Raw genomic sequence first — 26,069 nt, 5'->3', positions numbered from 1 at the left:
AAAGCCTCACAGTCTGGTCTTAGTGGCGTACGTGACAAATTGCAGGCTTCAGCTCCGTCGCCATAGTGACGAACTTGCGCGTGTGATTGAACTGAGCTTTATCCGTAAGTGTTTAATATCGTTCTTCTTTTGGACTTTTAGCCAAAATAAATTATGCATTATAATCTATGTATTTTTCCTGCCACTTGAAACATTTCCCTTATTTAGCTAACACCTAGTTCTTTGTTATTATCAATACTTTAAGCAATTAAATGACTTCTCTTACGTTGTTGTTTGGCTGCTAGTGACTTTACCATAAAAGTGGAATTCAAAGTTATGGTGGAATTCAAGCAAAATGGGGGATATATTCACCCGATAAAGCTTACCAACGCAATAGAGGAAGAAATAGGGAAAATTAAAACGGCTAAAATCACGAATAACAGAAGAGTGCTAGTACATGCTATCAGTGAATCACAACAACAGAAGATGAAACAGAGAAAAACAGTGGAGTATCCTGCTTTGCTAGGAGCAGGCGAACAGCCATGCCTCGCATTGGCTATCTATTATTTTTCCATGATGGCCTCCCCTGACCGCTCGTCACATCCAGCCATATATCTTTGATAACTTGAAAATACTTTACAATGTCCTTTAAATACTGTTGAAAATACTTTTAGCAAACACTTAATTCACACGGCAAGATTTTTAGTTTCGTTTACTATGAATAATAACAGTCTGTAAGGAAACATGTAAGGAAATTACATGTTTTCGCATACAACGTTGTCTGGCTGCTGACGTCTTGAAATGTCTGTTTTTGCTATTTGAAAATTATTTTGCGGTAGTCGTATTCATAGCTCAAGGCTAACGACTCAATGCGTTAGCTTGAGATTGATTCTAGATGTCGTGCATTGTTCAGTTTAAGGTATTTTTTGACAACGGGGATTAATATTTATTTATTTATGTGTTTATTTTGTATATTTAATTTATAGTAATAGTAAATGCAAATTTTATTTGTCTCTGTATTTTAAGGAATTATTCTGTAATTCATATCTACAGAATATGAATTCTGTAGATATATATTCATCGTAGATATGAATACATAGACGAATCATTGAGCTAGTCGGCCTGTTGCTGTGATACGCCACGGCGTCCGCCATATTGAATTTGACGTATGTGCCATAAGCTATAAGTAAATTAACTGAATTTCATAAAGCTTGTCATTTACACATTGTCTCACAAACAAAAATATATTTGGAAATCAAAGAACAACAACAATGCATATATATAATGACAAGGTAAAATGTGCCAATGAATTATTACAGTGTAAAGTAAAAACATAGGTTGCATTGAACAATATTGTAATTTTGTCAGTAGATACTATAAGATGTAGCATTTATTTATTCTTTATCAATAAGGGAAGTAACATCACCAATCATCATCCTCTTTGCAGTGAGGACTTCATTTGGAGAAGTGCAAAAAAATAACTGATTTTCTGAATCAATTTTCCCTTTGCCAAAAGTTTTTGCTCACCCATCCAAATTACCAGAATCAGATGTTCCAATCACTTCAATGGCTACAGGTGTATACAATTAAGCATCTAGACATGCAGACTGCTTTTGCAAACATTTGTGAAAGTGTTTGCAATTCCTGTGTGGAACTGTGATAAGATTAAGATGCCACCTTTCCAACAAATCTAGCTGTGAATTTTCTCCCTCCAAAATAATCCAGTCAATGGTCAGAAGAAAATGGAAGTTCTTGACAATGACAGCAACTCCACGATGTGGTGGGTTACCACAGTGATAGTGACCTCGCCATTTAGTTATGTTCTCATGGTGTCTATTGGAGGCATTGAGGCCCTTCTATTGAGCGTCTGTTGAAGTCTGTAGGCTGATCTGGAGTTTTGGAAACTGATGGCTAGTGGTTCTGGAGAAAACAGGCGCAAACAGGATCTTATTCAGTAAGAGTAACAGGAAGCTGTGACTGCAAGAGCTTTGTTAATGAATTAACTAATGGTTTATTCCCCCATTAGGTGAGATGCTGCAGCCGGTGAAAGAGGTGACCTGAGAATGACAGAGACCGATACTCCAAAATTGGCGAAGAAGCCCCATTGGACCTCTCTGGAAATCGGCCTCATTACTATCACCTCTTTGTTCTTCATTGTCATTGTTGTCCTCATCATCATGTTTGCCACCCAGTCCGGTGAGTGTTTTAAGTAAGGATTAGCACTGACACTCGTATGTTTTATTAATTTTTTCTTGTCTTTAATAAACTCAAACGTGTGAGCAAAACAAGTGAATCATCTATTCGAAAGGATTTGTCTAGGACATTCATTAGGTTTCACTAAGAGCATGCACAAGTGCTGCCCTTTGCTCATATATGTTCTGTGTGCTTATCCACTGTCCTTCAATATAGTCTCTGGGACAGAATAAAAAAAAGAAAAATATGCATTCAAACATCCCCTTAAAAAGGTTTTAATGATTCAAAAACACTGTCTCAAATTTCTAAATGTAGGCTTGATTCTAAGAACTGCATATTTACTAGAAAATGTTTTGTTTTTTATTTTTTTCCTAAAAGGATGATGATCTAAGAAAAATTGAGAAGCGAGGCCCAAGCCTTTTCTTTCAGTTCAACGTTCAAGTTTTAGATTTTCACTCCTTCAAGCTTCTGCGTTAAAATAAGCAGTTAAATAGGGTTGGAGTTATCACAAGCAGGTGATCTATAGATTAGTTATTGCCAAAGTTCAACAGGTCATGATGGCAGATGATCCTGACAGGAAAGGTCATCCAATTGACAACAAATTAACAAATTAATTAATAAAAATAAATGCAGAAGAAGAGAACAGAAGAAGGAACTGATTTAGACATAATCACCACTGAGTGCTGAAAAACCCACTGAGTAATGGAAATGTGTTTTACATTCTATTGCAGATAAAATCTGCACCACAGCTGACTGCACACGGTCAGGTAAGCAGCTTGTGTTTGTTTGTTTTCTCTCTCTATTGTTTCATCCTGAAGGCTTTGACTTTTCCCAGAGGGAGCCGGCATGGGAGAAGTGAGGCTGCTGCAGAGGCATTTTAGACATGCTCAATGAAAATGGCCTCTTCCAATGAGACATGTTCTCTTTCAGTCAAAACCACAATAAAACAGATATGATCAGCTCTAGGTTTGTGCATGTTCTACATGTAGTTTGTACATGCACAAACTTAGATAATTTAACCTCACTTTCCAGTGAGGCTTAAATAAATTAAGTTTTGTGTTGGTATCTGAAGTGAGCGTTTTGGCCCTTTAGCTTTGTAGGAGGATTAGATCACTCTAATCACAGAGCTTTGTAGCTGCTTTCCTTTTTCTAGCATTCAGCTAATCAGCTGCAGCCTTTGTCCTTCAACAGGTTCTTAGCTAATCTTCTCTTTGAACACTTTGGTGTAAGATGATTAAACATATTTCCCAGAATGCCCGAGTATTAATTAGTGACATTGGAGCATCTATAATCAGGTGGCCATAAGTAGTTGTTGAAAAAGACTTTGAATTAAAAGTTGTACTTGTTTCGACCTGTGATATTAGATTGATTAATTTTTTTGTTTTTTTCTTGTGTGGAGTTTTCATTTGCAGTTTTTGATAATCAGAGTCTTAATTGAGGTGACTTCATGTTTCATTTTGAAAGGCCTTTTGTCTGGAACACTTCTTGGTACATACCTGAGCACTCTTGTCAATGCTCAGACTTCTTTCTCATCAGCTAGATCTGCATTATGTTCTTCTGTCTTGCTTCTGCTTTGTGGTTCACTAATTTATTTCCCTGCCTTTGTAAGTTTTACAGTCTTGACAGTCTTTCTAGCAGAACTAAATTGAATTTCAGCTGTAAAATTTGTCCAGCTCATACTGTTGCAAACTATTTCATAGTTCATACTTAAGATTTTTTTCCCTCCCAATAAACCTCTCAATTTTCTACAGCATCTCGTCTCATTGAGAACATGGATGCTACCATGGATCCTTGTGACAACTTCTATCAATATGCCTGTGGAGGATGGCTGAAAAAGAACATAATCCCAGAGGCCCACACTAAATACGGCTTGTACAACATCTTAAACGCCAACTTGGACGTCATCCTCAAAGGTAACAGTATTTTAAGAAGTTTTTATTTTTGTTCACGAGCGTGAGTTATGAAATAATCCATTTGAAACTCAGCTTCATTGACAGAGATATATCTGAAGCATTTTTCTTTTCTCTGTAAATTTTGATAAAAAATTGTAATACATTCTGTGACACTCCATGTTGTGACCTACACATTCAAAGGGTTAAACCTAACAGCTTGTTTCCCTGAACACAGGAATGGCCATAGTGTTCAGGAGAATCTCTTGTTTTTTTTCCCTCAACACTGTAAAGTTTCTGATAATAATCAAAAAAAATTATTGGGGTGTTTTGAAGCACTGGAGTCATTAAAAGTTGCAGAACAACGTCTCCTGAGGACTCGAGTCCTATAGTTGATTGTAAAAGAAAAGAAAAAAAAGGCCTATTTTAGAGTTTGGGGGATATTCACATTGTGTGAACTGCAGTTGAGTAGAAGTCTATTCACTAATATCACAAACAGCAAGGCAACTTAACTTTATTCAAAAAAAACATTTCAGTTAAAGGCATCTTGAAGTGGTTACACCTTGGAATCAAGAACATAAGCAGGTTCTGAGGGTTTCTATTAAATTACTATGTTAATAACACACACACACACACACACACACACTGTTGGAGCTGAATCTAAAAGCAGCTCTTCATCTTTTTGCAGGCATATACTGCTCCCCCTACACCCTGAGATACACTGATTTCACCTTTATCTTTGTCCTTTTTTTCATGTGTGTTTTTGTTTGTTCTTATATGCAGGTGTCCTTGAAAAGAAGGTGGAGAGGGAGGCTGCTGCTCTCACCAAGGCAAAGACACTTTACAAGTCCTGCATGAACATCAGTGAGTCAGCAGACATAAGATGTGAATGGACTAGTCCATTTTAGATATACTGTTATGTTTTGTATAGGCATCCTTTGGTACAAATCCTGAAGGCTGTCTGTTTCTTTCAGAATGTGGAAGATAAAAATATAATATTAGATGTAATATCAAACATGCTCATCTTTCCCTTTTGTAAAAGTGTTGCATATATATTACGTATGTATACATGATCTAGACCAGGGGTGCTCAAGTCCAGTCCTCGAGAGCTACTGTCCTACAACTTTCAGATGCTTCCCTGCTCCAACACACTTGAATCAAATGAATGGCTCGTTACCAGGCCTGTTCAGAGCTGATCCCGGTCTGTTGGAGTAAGGATGCATCTAAAAGTTGCAGGATAGCTCTCGAGGACTGGACTGGACTTGAGCACCTCTGATGTAGACATTGTAATGGTCACCCAAAAATCTTAAACGTTTTACTCACTGTGTTTTAATTAATGTGGTACTCAGAGCTCATGCGCAGCCACTGTTTTTCAAGTTGGAGAATTTGTATACAAATTGTCTATCAATAGTATTCCAAGACTGAACAAACAGGTTCAATTTCTAAGTGAAAACCTAGAAGGAAAATGATCATTTTTTGCAATTTTTTTGTTTGAAATGGATATGTTGTAAAGGGTTACAATTTCTATTTCGAAACTGTAGTGAATCTTAATTATGCATGTTCCGATTTTACTTTTTCAGTTTGTATAAAATTACTGTATGTTAACTAATTTCCATTTGACTTTCACCAATACTGCACTGTAGACTTAATTGAGCAGAAAAGAGGAGCTCCTTTGCTCGACATGCTGCCAGACATCTTTGAGTGGCCCATGGCTGTGGACAACTGGGAGGATAATTATGGTATTGCATTTTTACCCTTGTTCCCCTCGCTGCCATCATGCTCTAAATCACTTATTGTAGTTCTTCCCTCGTACATCCTCCTTCCTCCGATCTTATTTCTTCAGGGAAAACCTGGAGGTTAGAGGATGTCATTGCCAGGTTAAATTGGAAATATGGAATTCAAGTCCTTGTTAACTTTATCATTCGCGCTGATGACAGAGACTCCACTTCACACATCATTTATGTACGTACAAAGCTTGCGGCTGTAAAACCCCTGATAGTGCATCGCAGTAAATTAGTATTCAGTCTGTTAATTTTTCTCTAACTTTGACAGAGTGTGTAAACAACAATCCAAGCATATTTATTTTTTTCAGTTTTGATTATTTGGGCTTACAGTTGATAAAAATCTCAAAAACAAAATCTCCCAGAAGATTTGAACATTAAAAAATTCCAAAATAAGGGCGTGCTGCAGTGGTGTAGGGGATAGCGCGACCCACATTTGGAGGCCTTGAGTCCTCGACGCAGCCGTTGCGGGTTCGATTCCCGGACCTGACGACATTTGCCGCATGTCTTCCCCCCTCTCCTTCCCCTTTCCTGTCACCCTAGAGCCCACAAAGACCCCCTGGAGGCGGAAAAAAAAAATCCAAAATATGATTTTGGACTATATAACAGTATATGCATTGAAATTAGAGGAATAAATCACCTTCTTCTTTTGTTATTTTGTGTTGCAAAGATCCCTGAAATTTGGAAAACAATAAAATATTTGGCATAAATAGGAAAACTAACAATAGTTTTGCAACATTTCAACTAATTAAAACAAAAAACCTATCAAAGAATAGTTAATTTTTCTATTGTATGCAGCCAGGTAGCTGATAAACTTGACATACTTAAATTCTTGAACAAGTATGTCTTGTAATGAGAAAGTTCAGTCTGTTGGGCAAACCTGGTTACATAATGATCATTATGTCTGGTAACTAGAATATTGTCTTGATTTTTTTTTTCTTTGTCTTCCGTTCTTTGTCAGTTTGACCAACAAATGTCCTTTGGCCTCTTGTCCAGAAACATCTACAGCTGCAAGGGTCGCTTTGCAAAGGTGTGCTGAAATGTTTAATAGTTATTTGGTCATGTGGAAGTAATTAACAAAGCAGTAGAAAATTTTAATCTGTGTTTGTGCTGATTTATTTTGTTGAAAGATTGGTTAACATGGACAGCTGGTGTTTCATAAAGCTGAACAACAAAATCAATAATATGTCGTGACAGACACGAGATCAATATTAATAGATAGTACATCTAATCGAATATTCAATAACAAATTCACTGAACTCCAATCCAGATCCACATTGCATTCTGGGAGATGTAGGCAGGGGAAAGGCAATAGCTTCCCAAACTCTCAGTTAGCATCAACCTAGCAGCAACCTGTTGAGAAACTCATGCAGCAGCACTTTAAGGTTTCACCATTGTATCTCATAGCTGCTTGAACAATAAACAATGATGTAGAGTGAACACTGTGGATGAAACAGAAAATTTCATGCTACTGGTTTGGCAGTATTCAACTATTTAAAACAAAAACCTATCAATCAATATATCAATAATTTTCTATTAAATGACATAAAACACTCATTGTGATGTTTTTCAGCCATATTGTCCAACCCAATTAAAGCATCACCATCATGATTGAACTTCTTTGCACTGCTTAAATGCAATAGTTTGGATTAAGCTATAGGGAAAAATATTGGCTGTCAGTGGATTGTTGTAAATAAAAGGTGGGGAAGAAAATCTTTGTAAGACAGATCAAATGTTACTGGAACAGACTCTGGTTTTATTTTACAGCTGAATGTGAACAGTTGATTTGATAAACAAAAAGCAGCTACTGTAAGCAGCTGTAGCAATAGTTGGTCTGTGCAAGGAGACACTTTTTGTTTTGGGAAAACAAACATTATTAATGTGCTTTACAGGCATGCCGAGCTTATGAGCAGTTCATGTTCGATCTGGCAAAGCTGATCCGCACTGACCGGGGACTGAAAATCGACGAAACGGGCTTAAGAGCAGAGGTGACACGAGTTGTGGATTTGGAGAAAGACATCGCCAGTGTGAGCATACATCTATTCTTTCAGAGATCACTTAAGCTGAAATATGATGCACATTACCAGGCCAGGCTTTTGTCTTTGCTTAGATAAAGATCTTCACAGTTTGTTTTTCCATCAGTAAAGACTGCAATTTGTTGCTCAAACCTAAAATACGTGGATTAGTCAAACCACTGAACAACTATACACTTAATGTTTAAGAATGAAGATGGAAAAAAAATAATTATTAATTTATTCATCCAATAGCTACATTATTAATCACACTAAGTTTCCCTTATTGATTTTAATTAAGTAAAATGGTATTACTAAAACACATAAAAATTGCTCAAAATCTTATCTAAAGCCCTATTAGCTCTTTCATCTCATGTAATAATTAAATTACTTCCCAAGAATTACTGTACAGTTTTTCCACCTTAGCCTCTGTCTTTGCTGGGTTGATGGTCTGCTTTGATCCAACAGTCGTAGTGTTTGCCTTGAAGACACTCTTAGAAACGCAGCCAGTGCTGCTCTCTTCTGGTACTGGACTTTGGGATGTGGAAACCTTGAATTTGGGACTCATTTAAAGACAGCTACTGGCACTGATCATGTCCAAGACTCAGCCCAAAAAAATCGTTTGCAGTATTTCATGTAAACAAAACCATGTATGGTTTGGGGAGTTAGTTGGGCTTGTTGGAGCTTTTCTTGTCAGCAACCTCAGTGGAGAAAATAAATTTACCCTTTTGTGTTTTCTCCTACACCCTGCCATTTGTCTTTATACATGCTGTTTATTTTTGTTTTGCTTTTTTACATCTGGTCTACTTGTACAGCTAAGATGGTGGAACAGTCAAATGTTATAACAGAGAAGTGTGGCCACATTTATCCATTTAGTATTTTAAAGCCCTTCCATATTTATTAGGCATTTATGTAACCGGCATTGTTCGACATAATCATCACAGTATACTAGCATATTCAGAAAAAGTTCACAGTACAAAATAATTCTGGGCATATGCACATTCTTTTGAGACAAGCTTGTTAACTTGTCACACCAAGAATTTCCTAGAAGTCAACAGATTAGTAACCCTGTTTTGTCAATCTGCGCTTCTCCTGTTGCTAACATGCTTTGCTTCCTCTCCACTCCGCTTCTCAGTATTACAAAGCAGTTAAACCATTCAAACTCTGACATTTACAGACCTGAGAGCTCCTGGGCTTGATGCTTCTGGAGATGTACCAAGAGTGTAAAATATTGGGGAAACAGAATCTTTATGAAATTTTTAAGCTGTAGTCCTATGTTTCTTTTTGTTGTGTTTTGTTTTCTCCTAGGCCACTGACTCACCGCAGTGGAGGGATCCAGTGTTGCTTTACAACAAGACGGAATTGAGGGCGCTGAATAGAATATTCACTTTTGAAATTGATTCTCAGGTAATGCTAACGTCTTAGCTTGTGAGCATTTGTCCTATTTATATTTAGTGTCAAATATCTTAAACTTGGTTTCCTTGTTTGTGTTTCGGCTCAACCTGAAGAAATTCAACTGGAGTTACTACACAGCTAAGATAATGGACACCGTGAACATCACGGTTCCCGAATCGGAGAAAATCATTAACTACTCCCCAAACTATTACAGAAAACTCAAAACTGTATTAGCCAAATACACCAAGAGGTGTGTAAGATTATACAAGTCAGAGATGGCTATTGTTTTTCAGAGAAATTTCTTACCTTTGTATGCGGATTGTGTCGATCTCCTTGTCCTTGCTGTGTTTTGTTCCTTAGGGATGTGCAAAACTACGTGGTTTGGCGGTTTGTTATGCAAATGGTAGGTGAGCTGAGTCGAGCTTACAGAAACACCAGGAATGCTTTCCTCAAGGTACACAGCAGGATATCACCTTGACATGTTGACTTGGGAAAACTACTTTCATGAATGTCCTTGCAATGTCTTTATAATAATTTCAAAATGGCAAGTTATTGTATAGGTGTAAAAAATTACTTGTAGTTGAAAACAAAAAGATACAAGGAAGTTTTATAGATGTTACATTTAATAGACTCTGAAATGTCATTAAAACAAGGAAGATGTCAGTGTGTTTGAGAGGGGTCCAATCACTGTCATGCATCAAACACGAGAAAACATCTGAGGAGATTTTCAGAATCTACTAAAGGAGAAATGTGGCTGGAAAAGAATTCTGAATGACCATGATTGGTGATCACTTAAACGTTTGATGAAATCAAATAGAAGAAAAACAATAGTGGATCTCTGGGCTATGTTTAATACTGAGAGTAAGAGCCTTTCCACACACACAATGAAAAGGGAACTCAAAGGATTGTGAATGAGCAGCTGCATAGCGTTTAGAAAGCAACTAATCACTGAGGTTAACTGGGAAACAAAAGCTTCAGTTTGCTAGGGAGCATAAGGATTGGACCCTGGAGCAACGGAAAAAGATCATGTGGTTTGATGAGTTAAGATTTACCATCTTCTACAGTGATGGCCGCTTCAGGGCAAGAAGAGAGGCAAGTGAAGTTATTATCCATCATGCCTGGTGCTTACTGTATAAGCCTATAGGGCAGTGCTATGATCTGGGGTTGTTGCCCCAGATCATTGCACTGTCAGGTCAGGTCTAGGTTCAGCAACGTTAAGGTTGAAAGAATGATGTAATCTGACAATTCTGAATATACTGAATGACCAAGTTATTCCATCAATGGATTTCATCTTCCCTGTTGGCAAGAGCATATTCCAGGATGACAATGCCAAGATTCGTGAGACTCGAATTGTGAAAGAGTGATTCAAAAGCATGAGATATCATTTTTACACATGGATTGGCCACCACAGAGTCCTGACCTTTGGCCAGGCATTGTATTAGTCAAAGAAGCAAAAGGTTCAAGTGCGAGAATTTGTTGAGAGGCTATTGGCTTTGAGCTCTGTTGAGATGACTGAACAGCGGCAGGGAGGCTAGTTATAATTAGTTTAGGGAGGAAATTTATTTTCCCAGCGAGACAATGACTGTAAACATAACACCAGTGCTACAGTGGTTTGGATTCCAGTCTGTCATGCCCACATTCTCTGCAATTTTTGTGTATTCGTTAAATGCAGGTAAATCAACCAATCAGATCATCAGCAGGACTCTGAGTTTGGTTGCATGCTACAGGATAGTTCAGCATTACTTTGTTTTTGTGCTGTTTTTGTATTGCAATTTCTCTTGAACTCTCTCTTGATAGTTCAAGGAAATTAGAATGTTTAGGCGATGCTGTACTTTATTATTGTTTTTTTATAGATTCTTGCAAACTTTCTTTCATAACCCATCCTTTTTCTTTCGCTCTACTTCCTAAAACGGAAATCGGTTTTATTTGAACATGAATAAAGTATTGCCCTGAATGAAGTTTCTCCTTCATTCACAAATTTTCGCAATAGATCCTGACCGGTAAAACATCAGAGGATCCCTTGTGGCGATGGTGTGCACTGTATGTCAATAGCTACCTGGACAAAGCTGTGGGACGGCTCTATGTGCAGGAGGCTTTCTCTGACAACAGCAAAGAGCTGGTAAGTAGAGGCTGAATTGGGTTGATTATCAGATTAAAAAAGCTTTATTGAACAGCTTTCTTTCACATTGACAGTCTGAACTGATGACATAAACATAGTGAGGGTTTTTATGTATTCATATACAGAACGAGAGACGTCTGTGATTTTGTCACCTGTCTCGTGTCTGTTCCTCAGTGTTATCTTGCTTGCATCCACTGGAAGCAGCTGAATGAGGCGTCCTTGTTATCATGCTCACACCACTTACGCTGCAAATCTCAACTGTGTGCCTCTGTGTCTGTACACACACAGGCTTTACCGCTATACTGTTTCGTGTACAAGTGGCACCATCGTAACTCTTAAGCATCTCAACTTCCATAAAGATGTTGGCCTGCTCAGACAGATCCCATTTCCCTGCTGTGTGTGTGTGTGTGGGTGGGCGTGTGTGTGTGCGCGTGCATGCGTTTGTTTCTAATACTTTCTGGGACCATTGTCTTGATGCATACGACGTTGTGGGGATCCACTGCTCCTTGTGGGGACCGAAGCCTGGTCCCCACAAGGGGAAAAACGCAGTTTTGGGTCAGGGCTTAGATTTATGACTAAGATGTGAATTGAGTTTTGGTTAGTGTTAGCCATGTAATGGTTAAGGTTAGGGTAAGGTTTAGGCTATAGAAATGAATGGAAGTCTAAGAGCGTCCCCACAAAGATAGCCATGCAAACGTGTGTGTATTTGGTTAAGTGAGAAGTGACACATGGCTGCTCTGAACATCCAGCAACGTATCTGCTTCCCCCATTCCTCAAGTACATGACCCAGCATAAAGTGTGAGTTGACCAACAGCCGACACATATTTTAGTACAAACATGTATACTTCATGACAGAGTCTCTCAGCAGGGAGTGCTGTTATGTTAATAAGCAACCATAATGAACTTGATTCTTGATCCAACCCTGTTTTAAATCTTTTCATTTAAATAGAGTATCTGTACAGAGGAGGATTTGGGCCTCCTCTAATGTTAATCTCAAAACTTTTTTTTCTCAAAAAAATCTTTAAAGCAGATGGGCACCAGGAAATCCTTTTGCTCTTCTATTAATGAATGGCAGTCTTTGGAGATTCCTCAGCCAAAATAAAAATGGCTTAATTCCAACACGTTCCTCCAGAAAGTTTGTTTTCCTCATCCACAATTTGCATCTTGGTGATTGAGACGGTTTCCTCTGAGCTGCCCATCTGCTTAAAAGTCAGAATTGAGAAAAAAAATCTGAATTCTGAGATTAAAGACATCAATCTTTTTCATGTAAATGAATATATTATTATTGGAAGAGATTATTTCCAGGAGGAAATTTGTACATCAATTACATCATAATTTAAAAAGTATATATTGTCCTGCGGGAAGTAGTTGATCAGTCATCCAGATCATCACCAGACCATCTCCATCTCCTTTGTCCACTTATCAGCGGTCAAGAGACATTCAGTGTACTATAACATTAATTAATAAATGAAGTACTATAAGCAGCATGTTTCTTGTTTAGCTCTAGTTTCAGCTACTCACATGTATATCTGATATAAATGCACCCAAGTGGAAGTTTTGACTGTAAAACTGAGAAAAAATCAGTGATGGTTTATGTACCAACTGCCTGCATCCACACACAACAATCTCCCCTAAAGGCTTTTCGGAAAAATCTCTGTGTGGTCTCTGCCAGTTTGTGGCAAACCACAACATTTTAAAAGGGTTGTTCAATGAGTAAGCAAGGGGTCCACTAACGTGACGAGACAAGGGTTTTTTGGGTTTTCTCTTACTGTGGTCTCAGAGTAGGTCTCAGTTCATTTAATTCTTTGTGTGTAGCAATGCATTTAAAAATGTGGAAACTCTTAGGGTTGTTATTTAAAAAAAAGCCTCGGGCGTGCTGCGGTGGCGTAGGGGGTAGCGCGACCCACGTTTGGAGACCTTGAGTCCTCGACGCGGCCGTCGCGGGTTCGATTCCCGGACCCGACAACATTTGCTGCACGTCTTCCCCCCCTCTACTTCCCCCTCTCCTGTCAGTCTACTATCATATAAGGGACACTAGAGCCCACAAAAAGACCCCCTGGTGGGGAAAAAAAAAAAGCCTCAAGAAAATAAAATCTGTTGTAGATGTTCAACGACACTTTGCAAGTTTGAAAAGGGGTGGAATGACAATAGTATCAATAAACAATTTCATGATTTTATAAAGTTGTTTTTCTTTCTCTTGGTTGCAAGATCATATATTTTAATATCTTTTGCTGTTATATCAGGAAGGACAAGAAAAGGCACATTTTTTCCTCACGGTTTGAAGTTAAACTAGACCAAACATCTCTTTTTTCAGATCAGTTAGAATAAAACAAAATTATTTATATTTAATGACAGAAAATTTAGAGGTGTCTTTTTATGTAGTTTTCTTTAAATTCAGAGGTTTGCATACAGTCATTCTTATATCATTGAACACTAAGGGAAACCGCAGATTATTTCCTGGTTTTGGAAAACTAACAGTTCAACATTGACCATGGAAGTATTTTAAGTCAAGCATATTTTTATTTCTTTTAGGCAAGTGTATGATCAAGTGCTCCAAGAAAAATCCTGATGGAAATATTAAAATTTTCAAAATATATTATTTTTACAACGATCATGTCAATGCAGTTGTCATTATGAACAGACTAATATGCAAGCCTAAATTGTTCTGATATGTAAAGCCTAATAATTTTAGGAAATGTTTTTAACAGTTTGACAGAAGTTATATTTGTCTTATTTCTGATCCAATTAGAGTTGATGAACAACAACAACAGAAACATCAGAACAGAGAACCTTTTCATAATGCATTTTCCTGTTCCATCATTGGCATCCTATAGCATTTTCTCTCTCTTTGGTGTGTTGGGAGATTAGATGGAGGAGATGATTAAAGATATTCGGGAAGTTTTCATTAGTAACCTTGATAACCTCTCCTGGATGGATGAAGAGACCAAAAAAGCAGCAGAAGAGAAGGTGTGAACTTCAGTTGCAAGAATCATTCTATTCAATTATTTCTATTTAGAACAAGTAAACCAGATTTATTTTCATTTTTATTTTTTCATTTTTTTAATTTTTTCTTTGCCAGGCCCGAGCTATCCGTGAACGCATTGGTTATTCTGAAGACATTATGAATGACGAATATCTAAACAATGAGTACAAAGATGTGAGTATTTGTGAAAAACAACACTGTCATCGATATTTCACTAAGTTCTTTGTAACAGAAAATACTTTAGGAAAGTTGCATTTCTTATCCTTCCTATAACATCCCTGTGAAGTTTTGACTGAAATGAGTTTCAGTCAAATATTCTGAAACTGCTTTACTGTCATAAACTTGAAGTTGAGATAAATCAGAGATTAGAAACCTGGAGACGGACCTTCAGATAAACACAGGAGGGATTCTGTTGGTTTTTCGTTTATAAATGATTTTAAGTGTATTTAATTACCACTGGACAAAACTCTCACCTAGGATATTTAGATTCTGTTTTATATGTTTGCATTTTTGACATCTATTCATGTATAGATGTGTTCATCTATACATACCTGTCAACATGTATAGATGTTGATAGGTATTCATGACCTGTCAACACTCGGTCATAAATACATGACCATGTCTTCATGACACTCGGTCGTGAATACATGACCAAGTGTTGACAGCTTTCATCACTGCTAATCCTCCTGATTTTTATCTGGCTGTGTTGCTTTTAGCTGAGCTACAGTGCAGAGGAGTACTTTGAAAACATCCTGCAGAACTTGGAGTATGTGCAGAAGAAACACCTGCAGAAATTGCGAAAAAAAGTCAACAAGGATGAGTAAAGATTTTACTTTTTTTTTTTTTTGTGAGGGCGGTGGATTTACCACCTTTACTCCAGATTTGTTGTAAATGAAAAGTGCATTGTTTGGTATTTAAATCACCTGTTATGTTCGTTTCTAGGGTACAGCAATAATGTTCGTGGGTGAATTTTAGGCGGGCAGTGTTTAGTCATGCAATAGTCTCAAAAAACAAAAAAATCCTCCAAAACATTTTTGTAACTGATTATTAACTTCAATATTAACCATTTCAATCAATATTTGTGCAATGATTCTTGATGACGACAACTTGCTCATTTGGACATAAAAAATGGAATTGATATTTTTTTATGTCCACTGGAAAACACCTACATGCTGAAAACAATAATTTCCTTGAAATTGATCTTTGCTCATTTTTTTTTTATATTACACTTTTTTTTTTTTTCAATGAGTGATCTTTATAATTTAACTTAAGACACACATACTGTTCAGGGTCAAACCTACCCACTGATTAAAATCAAGATAAATGAGTCATGCAGAGAGTATTTATGTTTCCTTCCACTTCTGCTGAGTGTCTACTCAGAGTGGGTGGAGTTTGTCCAAGTTGTATGAACATCTGCTTTCTCGCAGTTTCCTGGTGAAGTAAAGAGTACAGTGAGAAAGTGGCCTTGTGTGCATGCACGTGTGTGGTGTGTTGTGTTTGTGTGTGTGGTGAAATATGGTTCATAGCCGCAAGAAAACATAGAATTGGAAATTTTTTTATCTGTTTTTGGACTTCAACTTGACTGCCGGGTCAAATTGACCCAAACAGTTTGTGTGTAAAAAGTAGACACAGGGGTTGGTACAAGTGTGTAAAATGAATAAATTTTCCATTTATACATATAGTGCACTTATGAAGATGAATAGAAAAAGTTTCATGCAAAAACAATACTTCCAACTATTTAAAAAAACTTTTTAAACTTTAAAATGGGTTAATTTGACCTGCAACATAACAGGAGGGTTAAATCACCTTTTTTATTTATGGTCCTAGCAGAGTGAACTACTACAGTGTTTACCTCATTTATTCTTTGTGCAGTGTGTTCACTTCATACCAAACTTCATACAAACTCCCACATGCATTTAGAGTTCAGCTTTAACAGCAGATAGTCATACAATGACCTTGGGTTTTAAAAGCTGTATGTTAATCTTCCACATTTTTATTCAAGTAGGCTTCTTACTTTGCCCCAATGTTCTTTCACAGTGTGATCGTTTAATAACATTCCTCTCATTTTTGTGTTTATTTATTTTTTCAAGGGGGTTATTTGGAGCTACTGTTATCAACGCCTACTACTCAGCCGACTTAAATGAAATAGGTACCAAATAAGCACCGGAAATTATGTTCAGCCATAAAACATAAAGCCTACGCTACTTTGAAATTTAAAAATGCTTTCTCTGTCTGTAGTGTTTCCTGCTGGTATCCTTCAACCCCCTTTCTTTAACAAAGGCCAGCCTAAATCTCTCAACTACGGTGGAATTGGCATGGTAATCAGTCATGAGATTATACATGGCTTTGATGACAATGGTATGAATTTTCTACTTCATTGTTCTTCCTTACGGTTTTGATGGATTACATTAGTCTGTGAACAGATGGATTTCCCCCTGTAACTGGTACCACTTTAGAGAGGAGCTTTGTTTCACCTTATTATGCCTTTGGCCTCAGGATGTTTTTATATATATATATATATATACAATCTCTTGTGTTTAAATTGTACTCTAGGTTTAAATTACACATAACAAATTCTAACATCTAATAATCACTTTTAAGCCATAAGAAGCTTATGGTTTCAAAATGACAAAATTTCATCATTCTATTTTTACAGTTTAGTCATTTTAGTATAACAGGGGCAGTGCAGAGGTTTCTTCTGGCTGTTTGGACTGTAGATGAACATGTTGCTCTTTCTTACATGTTACTTCATGCCAGTGGCGGCGCTAGAGGGTGCTTTAGCTCCCTCTGGAAAAGTCATACCACCCCCAGAAAATATTAGATTACATTTTTTTTCATCTGATTTAACATTATTTATATGTAGTTATTGCGACATTTTCATCAAAAGACACAAAATAAATCAAAATTATTATATACTGAGTTAAAAAAACATCCCACAAGAGGATTTGAACTTTGTCAATGCATATTATTATTTCCAGGAAACAATTGACATGATGCCGGCTCCGCCCCATGCAGACATGGAGCAATGGACCTTACCACAGGGGCCGTGTTTCATTGGCTGATGCCCAAAAAAGATGACATGAACTTCTTAGTTCCTCTGTCCATTGTAGTAGCTGATATATTGTGAAAATCCGGTAGAAATGATGCACTGATCGAGTCAGAAATATGCTGCAGAGAATCAGTCAAAGTGGAAAACGCCATGTTTACATAGAAACAACGCGCTGTGAGGTTTTGTTTGAGAGACTTGCGGCCACGTGGGATTTTCTAGGTCGGTTGTGGGCGGAACTTGATTAAGTTCATTCTCCCCCAATCATTCCTGCGTATTTGTCAGCAACTGTCATCAGAAAGTGTACGTCCCTTATCTAGATGACCTGACTTTAACGATCTTGACAGTGTTTATCATAGCAAACTACCATATGTTAGTCAGCATGCTTTATGTAAGCATGTGTTATGCTTACATAAAAACATGCAAGCATAACATATTTTTATCATAACAGTGATAGTCAAATGAAGCCCTGTAGCGGTTAATTAGGCAATTAAATAAACACAAGTTATTTAAAAAAAAAAAAAAACTATGACCGTTTGCACCTGATGTCACTGTCTTCACCACGATGGATGTCCAAATCTATGCTCTCCTATATAAAGCCTGTCAAAATGCGTACATATGGTAGCCTAATATCGCTTTTATTTAGTTGATTTCACAGTAAAATGGTCACAAGGTCCTGCGCGGTCGGCTGCACAAATAGACAAGGGTCAAAATCAAGCTTGTCATTTTATTTTAATGAGGAAAGATGCAGCGATGGATAGCAGCAGTCAATCATAAAGACTGGCAGGTGTTGGTGTAACCACGGATTTACAGCAAACACTTTATACAAGGTAAGAGGATTAATGTTCATATACTTTATAAGTAAGTAAGATTAGAAAGACATGGAGAAGATAGTGTCTAATCATCAGTAACCATGGAAACAGTGTCACGCCGTCATGTAGTCTAGAATGTATGGAAAAAATGATAAGCCTCTAGTCTTCTATATGTTTTTAAGGCGCTTCGGTTTAAGGGGAAACGGTGTTTATGACATAGTGACATAAATCATGTGGCGTGAATTCAGACAAAGTCGGTAATTTCATCAACACATCAGGAGGGAGGAGGTATGGGTCGGTTTCTAAGCTAGCTGTTTCAGGCTTCTGTAAATACCGCCGTCTATGAGCCCCAACCAGGTGTGTTACGTTCACAGACAAATTAGCTTGATTCCAGCAACTGGAAACCATAAATAAACTGACAAAAGCAACTTGGAAAAACAATTTTAGCCACTCAGTTCAATACTCCCGATTCTCACTTCTGATCTACATCGTGGCGCTTCGAATGATTAAGTGTCGTAGTTGCAAATGGTCAATACTGGGGTATCCACTTTGTCATAAATGCTGTTTTAACCTAAACAATGTAATATTATCTGGAAGTCATCTGGCTAATGGTTCAAGGCTTCGTTCTGACTTCTAAGTGTCAAATAAAAGCAAATCAGTCTGATTAAAATAACAATACTAATGTGTGTGTGTTGATAACTATAGGGAAAAAAAGATCTCTCTTAGCATCCTCAGTAAAATCCTTAACTCCCCTTAGCACCAGCAGAAATACATTTCTGGAGCCGCCACTGCTCCATGCTTCCTGACAGCTACATGTTTCACTTTATTACAAGAAGAACAATGTGGGGGGGAAAAGATTGAAAAGAATCTTATTTAGGGAACAGATTTTTTAAAAGAAGATGTTAGACAAAATAGCCTCTCAAATTGATACAAAATTTGACAGGGTATTGTATCTATATGTTAACATTTGCAAATGAGGTCATACTTGTAGTTTTCATTATTTAATTATTTTTGGTGGACTCCTGAATCTACTAGAAAATTTCTGGAACTCTCAAGGTGCACGCTAATCAGTACAGCAGCTTTTCCTGGGACCTGGCTAATGGTCTCGTGTATGTTTACACAGTCCCTACTTTTTTGGAACATTACATGAAAAATTCCATTAACTTCACTTTCATTGATGTTACCAGAATTTCTATTGTCTTTGCCACCTTATCCATCTGTCATTTTTCAATCTTTCTTCCTGTGTTGCAGCTTCATCTTCTCTCTGTTTATGAGTACTTCTCCTTTTATCCTTCTTCCTCTGTTCTGCTGCTTTCAACAATGCTTCTTTTATTCCCTGGGTAATTTGTTCCTATAACCCAGAAAATGAAATCTGCAATTTACTGAAAATATGGAGGGAAAATATTCAGGTTTCTTAATCACTTTTTGCACTCTGCACCTATTTTTTCTTAGTTGAATGGCAACAAGACCCTCGAGGAAAACATAGCTGACAATGGAGGAATCCGACAGGCATACCAGGTGAAGAACTTAAGAGATGCTGTAAAAAATATGTTTTTGTTCAAATATGTGACCTGCTTCATACGACTTGAAAAAAATGTTGAAGTCTGTTTGTCAGGATGTTGACATGTTTGTTAGGTTGTATGAAGGTGTGATTGCTTTATAATTTTCTGCTTGATCAGTTCTGACCAGTGACTGATCTGGCACATCATAAAAAATTCACTTTTCCTTCTGTTCATTAGTGCACCAATTATAGACACAACCTTGTTGCAATGACAACATTGTCTATTAGGGAACAGTCAGTAATTATTTTTTTAACATTCTTTATTTAAGAATATTATGACTCCAACATATATGCATATATATATTTATACATACACTTACAAAGTAAAACAGAAAAGAGAGGAGAAAAGGGGCTCAGCAAACATTTAAATCCATTTCAGCAATTGACATTTCTTAGAAATGTCCTCAGGAGCTCACATAAAAGGGAGGTGCACGTATTCATGGTCTTCCATTAATAGAGAGACATACAAAGGGGACTAACACAGCTTTTTATAATCTATAGCAGGGGTTTTCAAAGTATGAAAGGGTGAGCCCCCCTCCAAGGAGCACAATGCCTGCTGCCCCCCCCCGCGGAGGGAGGTGGAGTTGTAAAAACTCCACCTTCAGCCCCGCTCTGGCCAAAACCAGTGATGGCATAGTTACTTTGAAAAAGTAACTTTAATCGGACTACTGATTACTCCTTGAAAAAGTAACTTAGTTATATTACTGACTACTTGACTTGGAAAGTAACTAAGTTACACTAAAAGTAACTTTTTAGTTACTTTCAGCAGCTGCTAACAACAACGCTCTGCCTCCTGTGAAAATCACATTGAGCTTTGCCAATACTTAATTGTAAGTTATTTTATAATGGTAACATCAACAATGTGTCTCCACTGATAAGGTTGAACTGAAGAGGAGATTGTACAAAAAACAGTACAAAAAATAAAAAAACATGAGTAATTTGTGTGGTCCACTGTTGTCTGGAAAACTCAAAGAAGGATTTTAAAGCCCCCCACCCCCACCCACCAGATTCTGCGTTATGCCCCAGAGTTTGATGTCGCAGCGCACAGAGCTCCTCCTGCAGCTCCACAGCTCAGATGGCTGCGACACTTAACGTAATATTAATAATTATAACGGTGCTAACTTGCCATTATAACTATTGCCAACTACGGACACGTTCATTCGTGGCTGTTTTCACGTTTATTGCGCTGTTCATATTAGTCTCGATGTTTGCAGTTTTCTGGAGCGCAACGTGAAGCACGACGTCGGATCATTAACTTGACATTAACAAAGACACAGCGGGACGGATCATCCGGGAAATGATGAACAGGGAGAGACTGACTAAAACTACCTTAATGACGGACAAATTCTGGGATTTATTATGAGTCTCTGATTATTTCCAAGCCCAAATGACCAACTTCACGTTCAAAAACGAGCCCAAAAAGGTGCAACCCGCCACTCATTAAATTTGCAAGCGACTTTTAAAAGATGAAGCCCAAAGCCGCTTATAATAATCGGACTTGGCGACAGAAACTGAAAATAGTTCCAGTTTTTCCACCAACAAATTGCGCATCTCCCCCCATTAATAACTTTTCTGTTGCATAGAAGCCGGTCACTTTCGACAAGACGTCGAGAAATCTGATTAAATAACAAAAGAAGATAGTATGCAAAAATGATTTTGATAAGTAAATGTAGTCTGACTACTGGATTTGAAATAGCAGCGTTAGATTACTTTCACGGAAAAGTGGTCCGTCAGTAACGTTACTGACATCACTGGCCAAAACATCCTCTAAGGTGAAACATTTCCACTGATCCCGCCCACAGCACCCCACAGTACCAACTTTTCCTAAATCCACAGAGTTGATGGTGTGAAAGACGTTTCTCTCACATCAGTAGACAGCAAGCAGATAGCTTTTCCGGTTTACCTTTTCCCTCGCACCGCGCCTCCCCTATAGTGCTCTGGCGCCCCCCAGGGGAGGCGCGCCTCACACTTTGAAAACCGCCGATCTATAGCATCTTTATCTGTGTGGCCATCCAAAGTGGGAAATGGCCGGGGTCCATACACTCAGAAAAATGTCCATTTTTACATAAGGTTTTGCTGTTATCTTTTCCATTATATACACATCCTTCAATCTTTTTGCCATTGTTGAAGGGTGGGAGGTAAAAACTTGAGCCAGGACAGAGTTATCACTTCCCTTGCAACCAGTAGCAGAATCTGTAGTAACTGGACTTCACTTTTCCCAATATTTTCTCCTTTGTTGTCAAACCCAATATATGATGCAGTGGGTTCAGTGGTAATGTGAACTTAAATATGTTTTGAATTCTGTCTGAACCCCCTGCCAGAATGGAATCAGTACTGGGCAGTCCCGACAATATGTGAGTGTGATCTCCAGTCTGATTACAATTCCTCCAGCACAGATTTGTAGCATTTCTGTCAAAGTTTGAAATACTGACAGGTGTTTTGAAGAATCTTATTAATTTCCAGTCAAATTTCTTCCAACTTGGACTGTGGGTGATCTTAAAACTTTTTTTCACAAATATTATATATATTCTTATCTAGTTCCCACTTTTGCTTTATATCTATGAAATTGTCAAAGAAAAAAAATTGTAAATGTTTATATAAATTAGATATAATTGTCCTCTTATTATTATCCTCTATACATTTTATCATAAACTTTTCTACATGTAATGCATTTTGTTTCAAAGTGAGCCATTCTTTCTGTGATAAAAGGTAATCTCTTAATTGCAAGTACTTATAGAAATCTTTAGAGCATAATCCATATTTATCTTGTTACTGTTTAAATGGTCAGTAATTATTTAACAATTATTAAGAGTAAATATTTTACGGTGATAAGGGTTGGGAAAGGGCAAGGCTACAAGCGGAAAAAATCAAACTGGTCTAAACACTAGAAATTAATAAAAAATAAAAATAAATTTATTAAAAAATACATGAAAATGTAACCCTTGTGTTGTCTTGCAGGTCAAAAGTGACCCATTACCATGTTTACCTGTAGAAAAAATACCCTAAACATTGAAGTTTTAGGACTTTTCCTAAATTGACCCTGTCATTAGAAAAAGTGATAGTTTGTTTCTGTTTATATTTCCATGTGGGCTGTACACCACTAGGGTACAAGGATTGTATTATGGGTCATTTCTGACCTGTGAATTATAAATGCATGTCAACAGCAGAAAAAGAGTTCAAAGGCCACACATAAACTCTCTCTAATACACCCATACAACCCCCCCACAAACACATACCTGTAACACCCCACACACACACACACACGTGTGCGTTTGTTTCCAATACCTTGTGGGGACCATTTTCCTGACACATACTACGTTGTGGGGACCCACTGGCCCTTGTGGGGACCGAAGCCTGGTCCCCACAAGGGGAAACACTGTTTTTGGCTCAGGGGTCAGATTTAGGACTAAGGTGTGAATTGAGTTTTGGTTAGGTATGTAATGGATAGGGTTAGAATAAGGGTAAGGTTTAGGCTGTAGAAATGGATGGAAGTCAATGGAAAGTCCCCGCAAAGACAGCTACGCAAACGTAGAAATTTAACTTGCATTTGATCTGCACCTGCACTCTCAATCTGCAGCTAAACCCCCACATCAAGCTCCCAAACACAACAGAAAACAATCTCAGACCTAATAAAAACAAATTAGGTACATAAAAGCATGTAAACAGCAGAGAAAGAGTTCAAAGGCCACACTTTGAACTCTCTTTCTTTCAGCAGAAATAAATTATTTCTTTCTGCTGAATTTGAGTACTGTTAGTTCAGGGGTGGGCAACTCCAGGCCTTGAGGTCCGGTCTCCTGCAACTTTTAGATGCATCTCTACTTCAACACACCTGAGTCAAATATTGAGGTCATTAGCAGGACTCTGGAGAACCTGACTGCAAATGATTCAGCTGTTGGATTCAAGTGTGTTGGACCAGGGAGACGTCTAAGAGTTGCAGGACACCGGCCCTCGAGGACCAGGATTGCCCACCCCTGCGCTAGTTGGTTCCTTGTTGAAGCAATGAGTAGATGTTTCACTGACCAACATGTGCTACATTGTATGTTTGTACACATTAACCGACATGGGATCTTCAGCTTAAGAAGTTGAACATCTTATGTTGAACAAATTCTTGTGCTGAAGATGTTCAACATACCAGCATTTTCATATGGTGAAGAACATCTTTATAGCATGAAGATGTTCTTCACCTTTTGTAGAACATTTTGTGTTCAATGTGGGATCTTCTTCATCTTATGTTCAATGTGGGGTAGGAAGGTTAGGATGTTCTTTGTCTTATGTTGAAGATGTTCATCATGAACAAATCATAAAAAATGTAAAGGAATGAACTGTTGACAAAAAAGTTCCAAATTGTTGACTTTTTGTTCCCTTTCAGTATAATTAATTCAGAAGTAATAACTTCACATTTCCATAATTACAATAATAAACCTTTATTGTATAAAAGAAAACTGCTACAACACTTGATTTGTGGTAAAAGAAAAAAAATCCTCAATGATTATTTATTTCTGCTTTCTATTTTTGGTGGTGTGGCTTACATGTATTCTACGGAAGAGAATTAAGGCCACCGAAGAAAAAAAAAAATAGAATTCTGACTTTAAGGTCAGAATTCTTTTTTTTGGGTGGCCCAAATCCTCTTCCGTATGTATTCAAACTTTTTTTTTTCTGGGAAAAAAAAATCTAATCTTTGATTTTTGCTTTCAGTCTAATTTAAAAATGGACCTTTTTGAAGTGGCAAGATGTGTATTGCCATAGCAAATCTTTACTTTGTCACGTAGAAGCTGTGGTAGCAAACATAAATGAGAAATATATGTAGTGCATTACTGAAAAATTTGTAAATCAAACATTTATTAACTGTGTGTTAAATTTATACAATTTTGTATTTTATTATAGGCATACAAGAAATTTGTGAAGAGGAATGGAGAGGAGTCCCCACTGCCTGGGATTGACCTTTCACATGATCAGCTCTTCTTTCTTAACTTTGCACAGGTAATCAGTCGAACTAAAAATAAATCTTTAATATTGATAAATGCTTAATAAAGTTCAGAATTAAATATTCTTACTCAATATTTCTGACACAATTCAATCTGCCTACCTCAATAGTTACTTGATAACTCTTTACTGTAACTCAATTATGACCTGCTTTAATTTGTAAAGCAATTTGCCTTAAATTGCAGTTTAATAGCAGGTGCATGATGACACTGACCACTTTAGTCAGACCTTTTAAGTTTAGTCATTAACTGTTCCTATTTTTTTGTCTTGAGAAAAATGTCATTCATGAAAGACAAACAGTAGAATCTCAATGTTGTGAAGTTGCTACCCACCTATTTAAAACTGCAGTATCTATTATGAAGAACATTTTTCATGGTCCTTATGTTATTATATGGTAAGTGAGCTAATTTTCAAAGCTTAGTTATTGATAACTCAAATAATATAAAAAAACACAACATGACACTCTAATTAAAGAAAATGTAAGGAGTTCTATTTATCTTTTGCAAAAATGAATATGCTTATGGGGTGGGGTGGCAGAAATACAGTGGGATACCTCACACATCTGTAATTGAATTCATGAAGCTCTTCTTGTCTGATACATTACATCCTGTATATCTCTTTAAGATTTGGTGTGGATCATATCGACCTCAGCAAGCTGTTAATTCTGTTAAAATGGATATACACAGTCCAGTGATGTTCAGGTAATAACACGAAGTGCAGAAGTCAGCATTTCATGACTTAAAAATACAGTTTAAAAAACAAGCACCCTCTGACACACAAAGTTCACCTGCTAACACCAGTCTCCTTTGTATACTCTAGAGTACTTGGCTCTCTTCAGAATTTGCCAGAGTTTGCCAAAGCATTCAAGTGCAACAAAAACAGCAACATGGTCTCTGATAATGTTTGCCGTGTTTGGTGACCTAAAGACCAAACATGGTCTTTAGGTCCATGATACCTCTTCCCTTTAACTGATGGAGCTCTCATGGAGGATTACAGGGATATAGAAGCTTCCCTTTGTTCTTTACTGGATGGACCATGGCTGGTGAACAGGCAGTGCAACATGCACTTCATCCAAGATGGATTATTGTCCCAAAAGAAATAATCCTCATTGGTTGTCTGCTGTTAACGTTTGTCTCTCAAACTGTAACACTGTTGTTCAATAAATCAACCCTCCTGCTCACTGGATACAATCACTCCTTCTGTTTTTTGGGTCTTTTTTGAAGTTTTATTCTGTTTTTTGCTTTCACATTTGCTTATCCTTTGAGCCTGGCAGTGTTTGTTTATGGGTGAATATGCAAGTTTCAGTCAAAATGCTT

At 37.4% G+C, this 26,069-nt stretch overlaps 1 protein-coding gene across 1 annotated transcript in view; it reads left to right on the top strand.

Moving 5' to 3' along the window:
- LOC122832560 (neprilysin-like) overlaps nucleotides 1-26,069 on the top strand; it is a 93,800-nt gene that overhangs the window by 2,108 nt on the left and 65,623 nt on the right. The window contains 7 exon segments of the mRNA XM_044119429.1: nucleotides 2,006-2,175; nucleotides 2,904-2,939; nucleotides 3,924-4,085; nucleotides 4,845-4,925; nucleotides 5,705-5,800; nucleotides 5,905-6,023; nucleotides 6,804-6,872. Coding sequence (XP_043975364.1) covers nucleotides 2,043-2,175; nucleotides 2,904-2,939; nucleotides 3,924-4,085; nucleotides 4,845-4,925; nucleotides 5,705-5,800; nucleotides 5,905-6,023; nucleotides 6,804-6,872 — 696 coding nt within the window. The 5' untranslated portion in view covers nucleotides 2,006-2,042.

Source organism: Gambusia affinis, linkage group LG06 (assembly GCF_019740435.1).
Source record: "Gambusia affinis linkage group LG06, SWU_Gaff_1.0, whole genome shotgun sequence".
NCBI lineage: Eukaryota > Metazoa > Chordata > Actinopteri > Cyprinodontiformes > Poeciliidae > Gambusia > Gambusia affinis.
The sequence above is the reverse complement of the archived record's forward strand: the minus strand, read 5'-3'. Positions and strand labels throughout refer to the sequence as shown.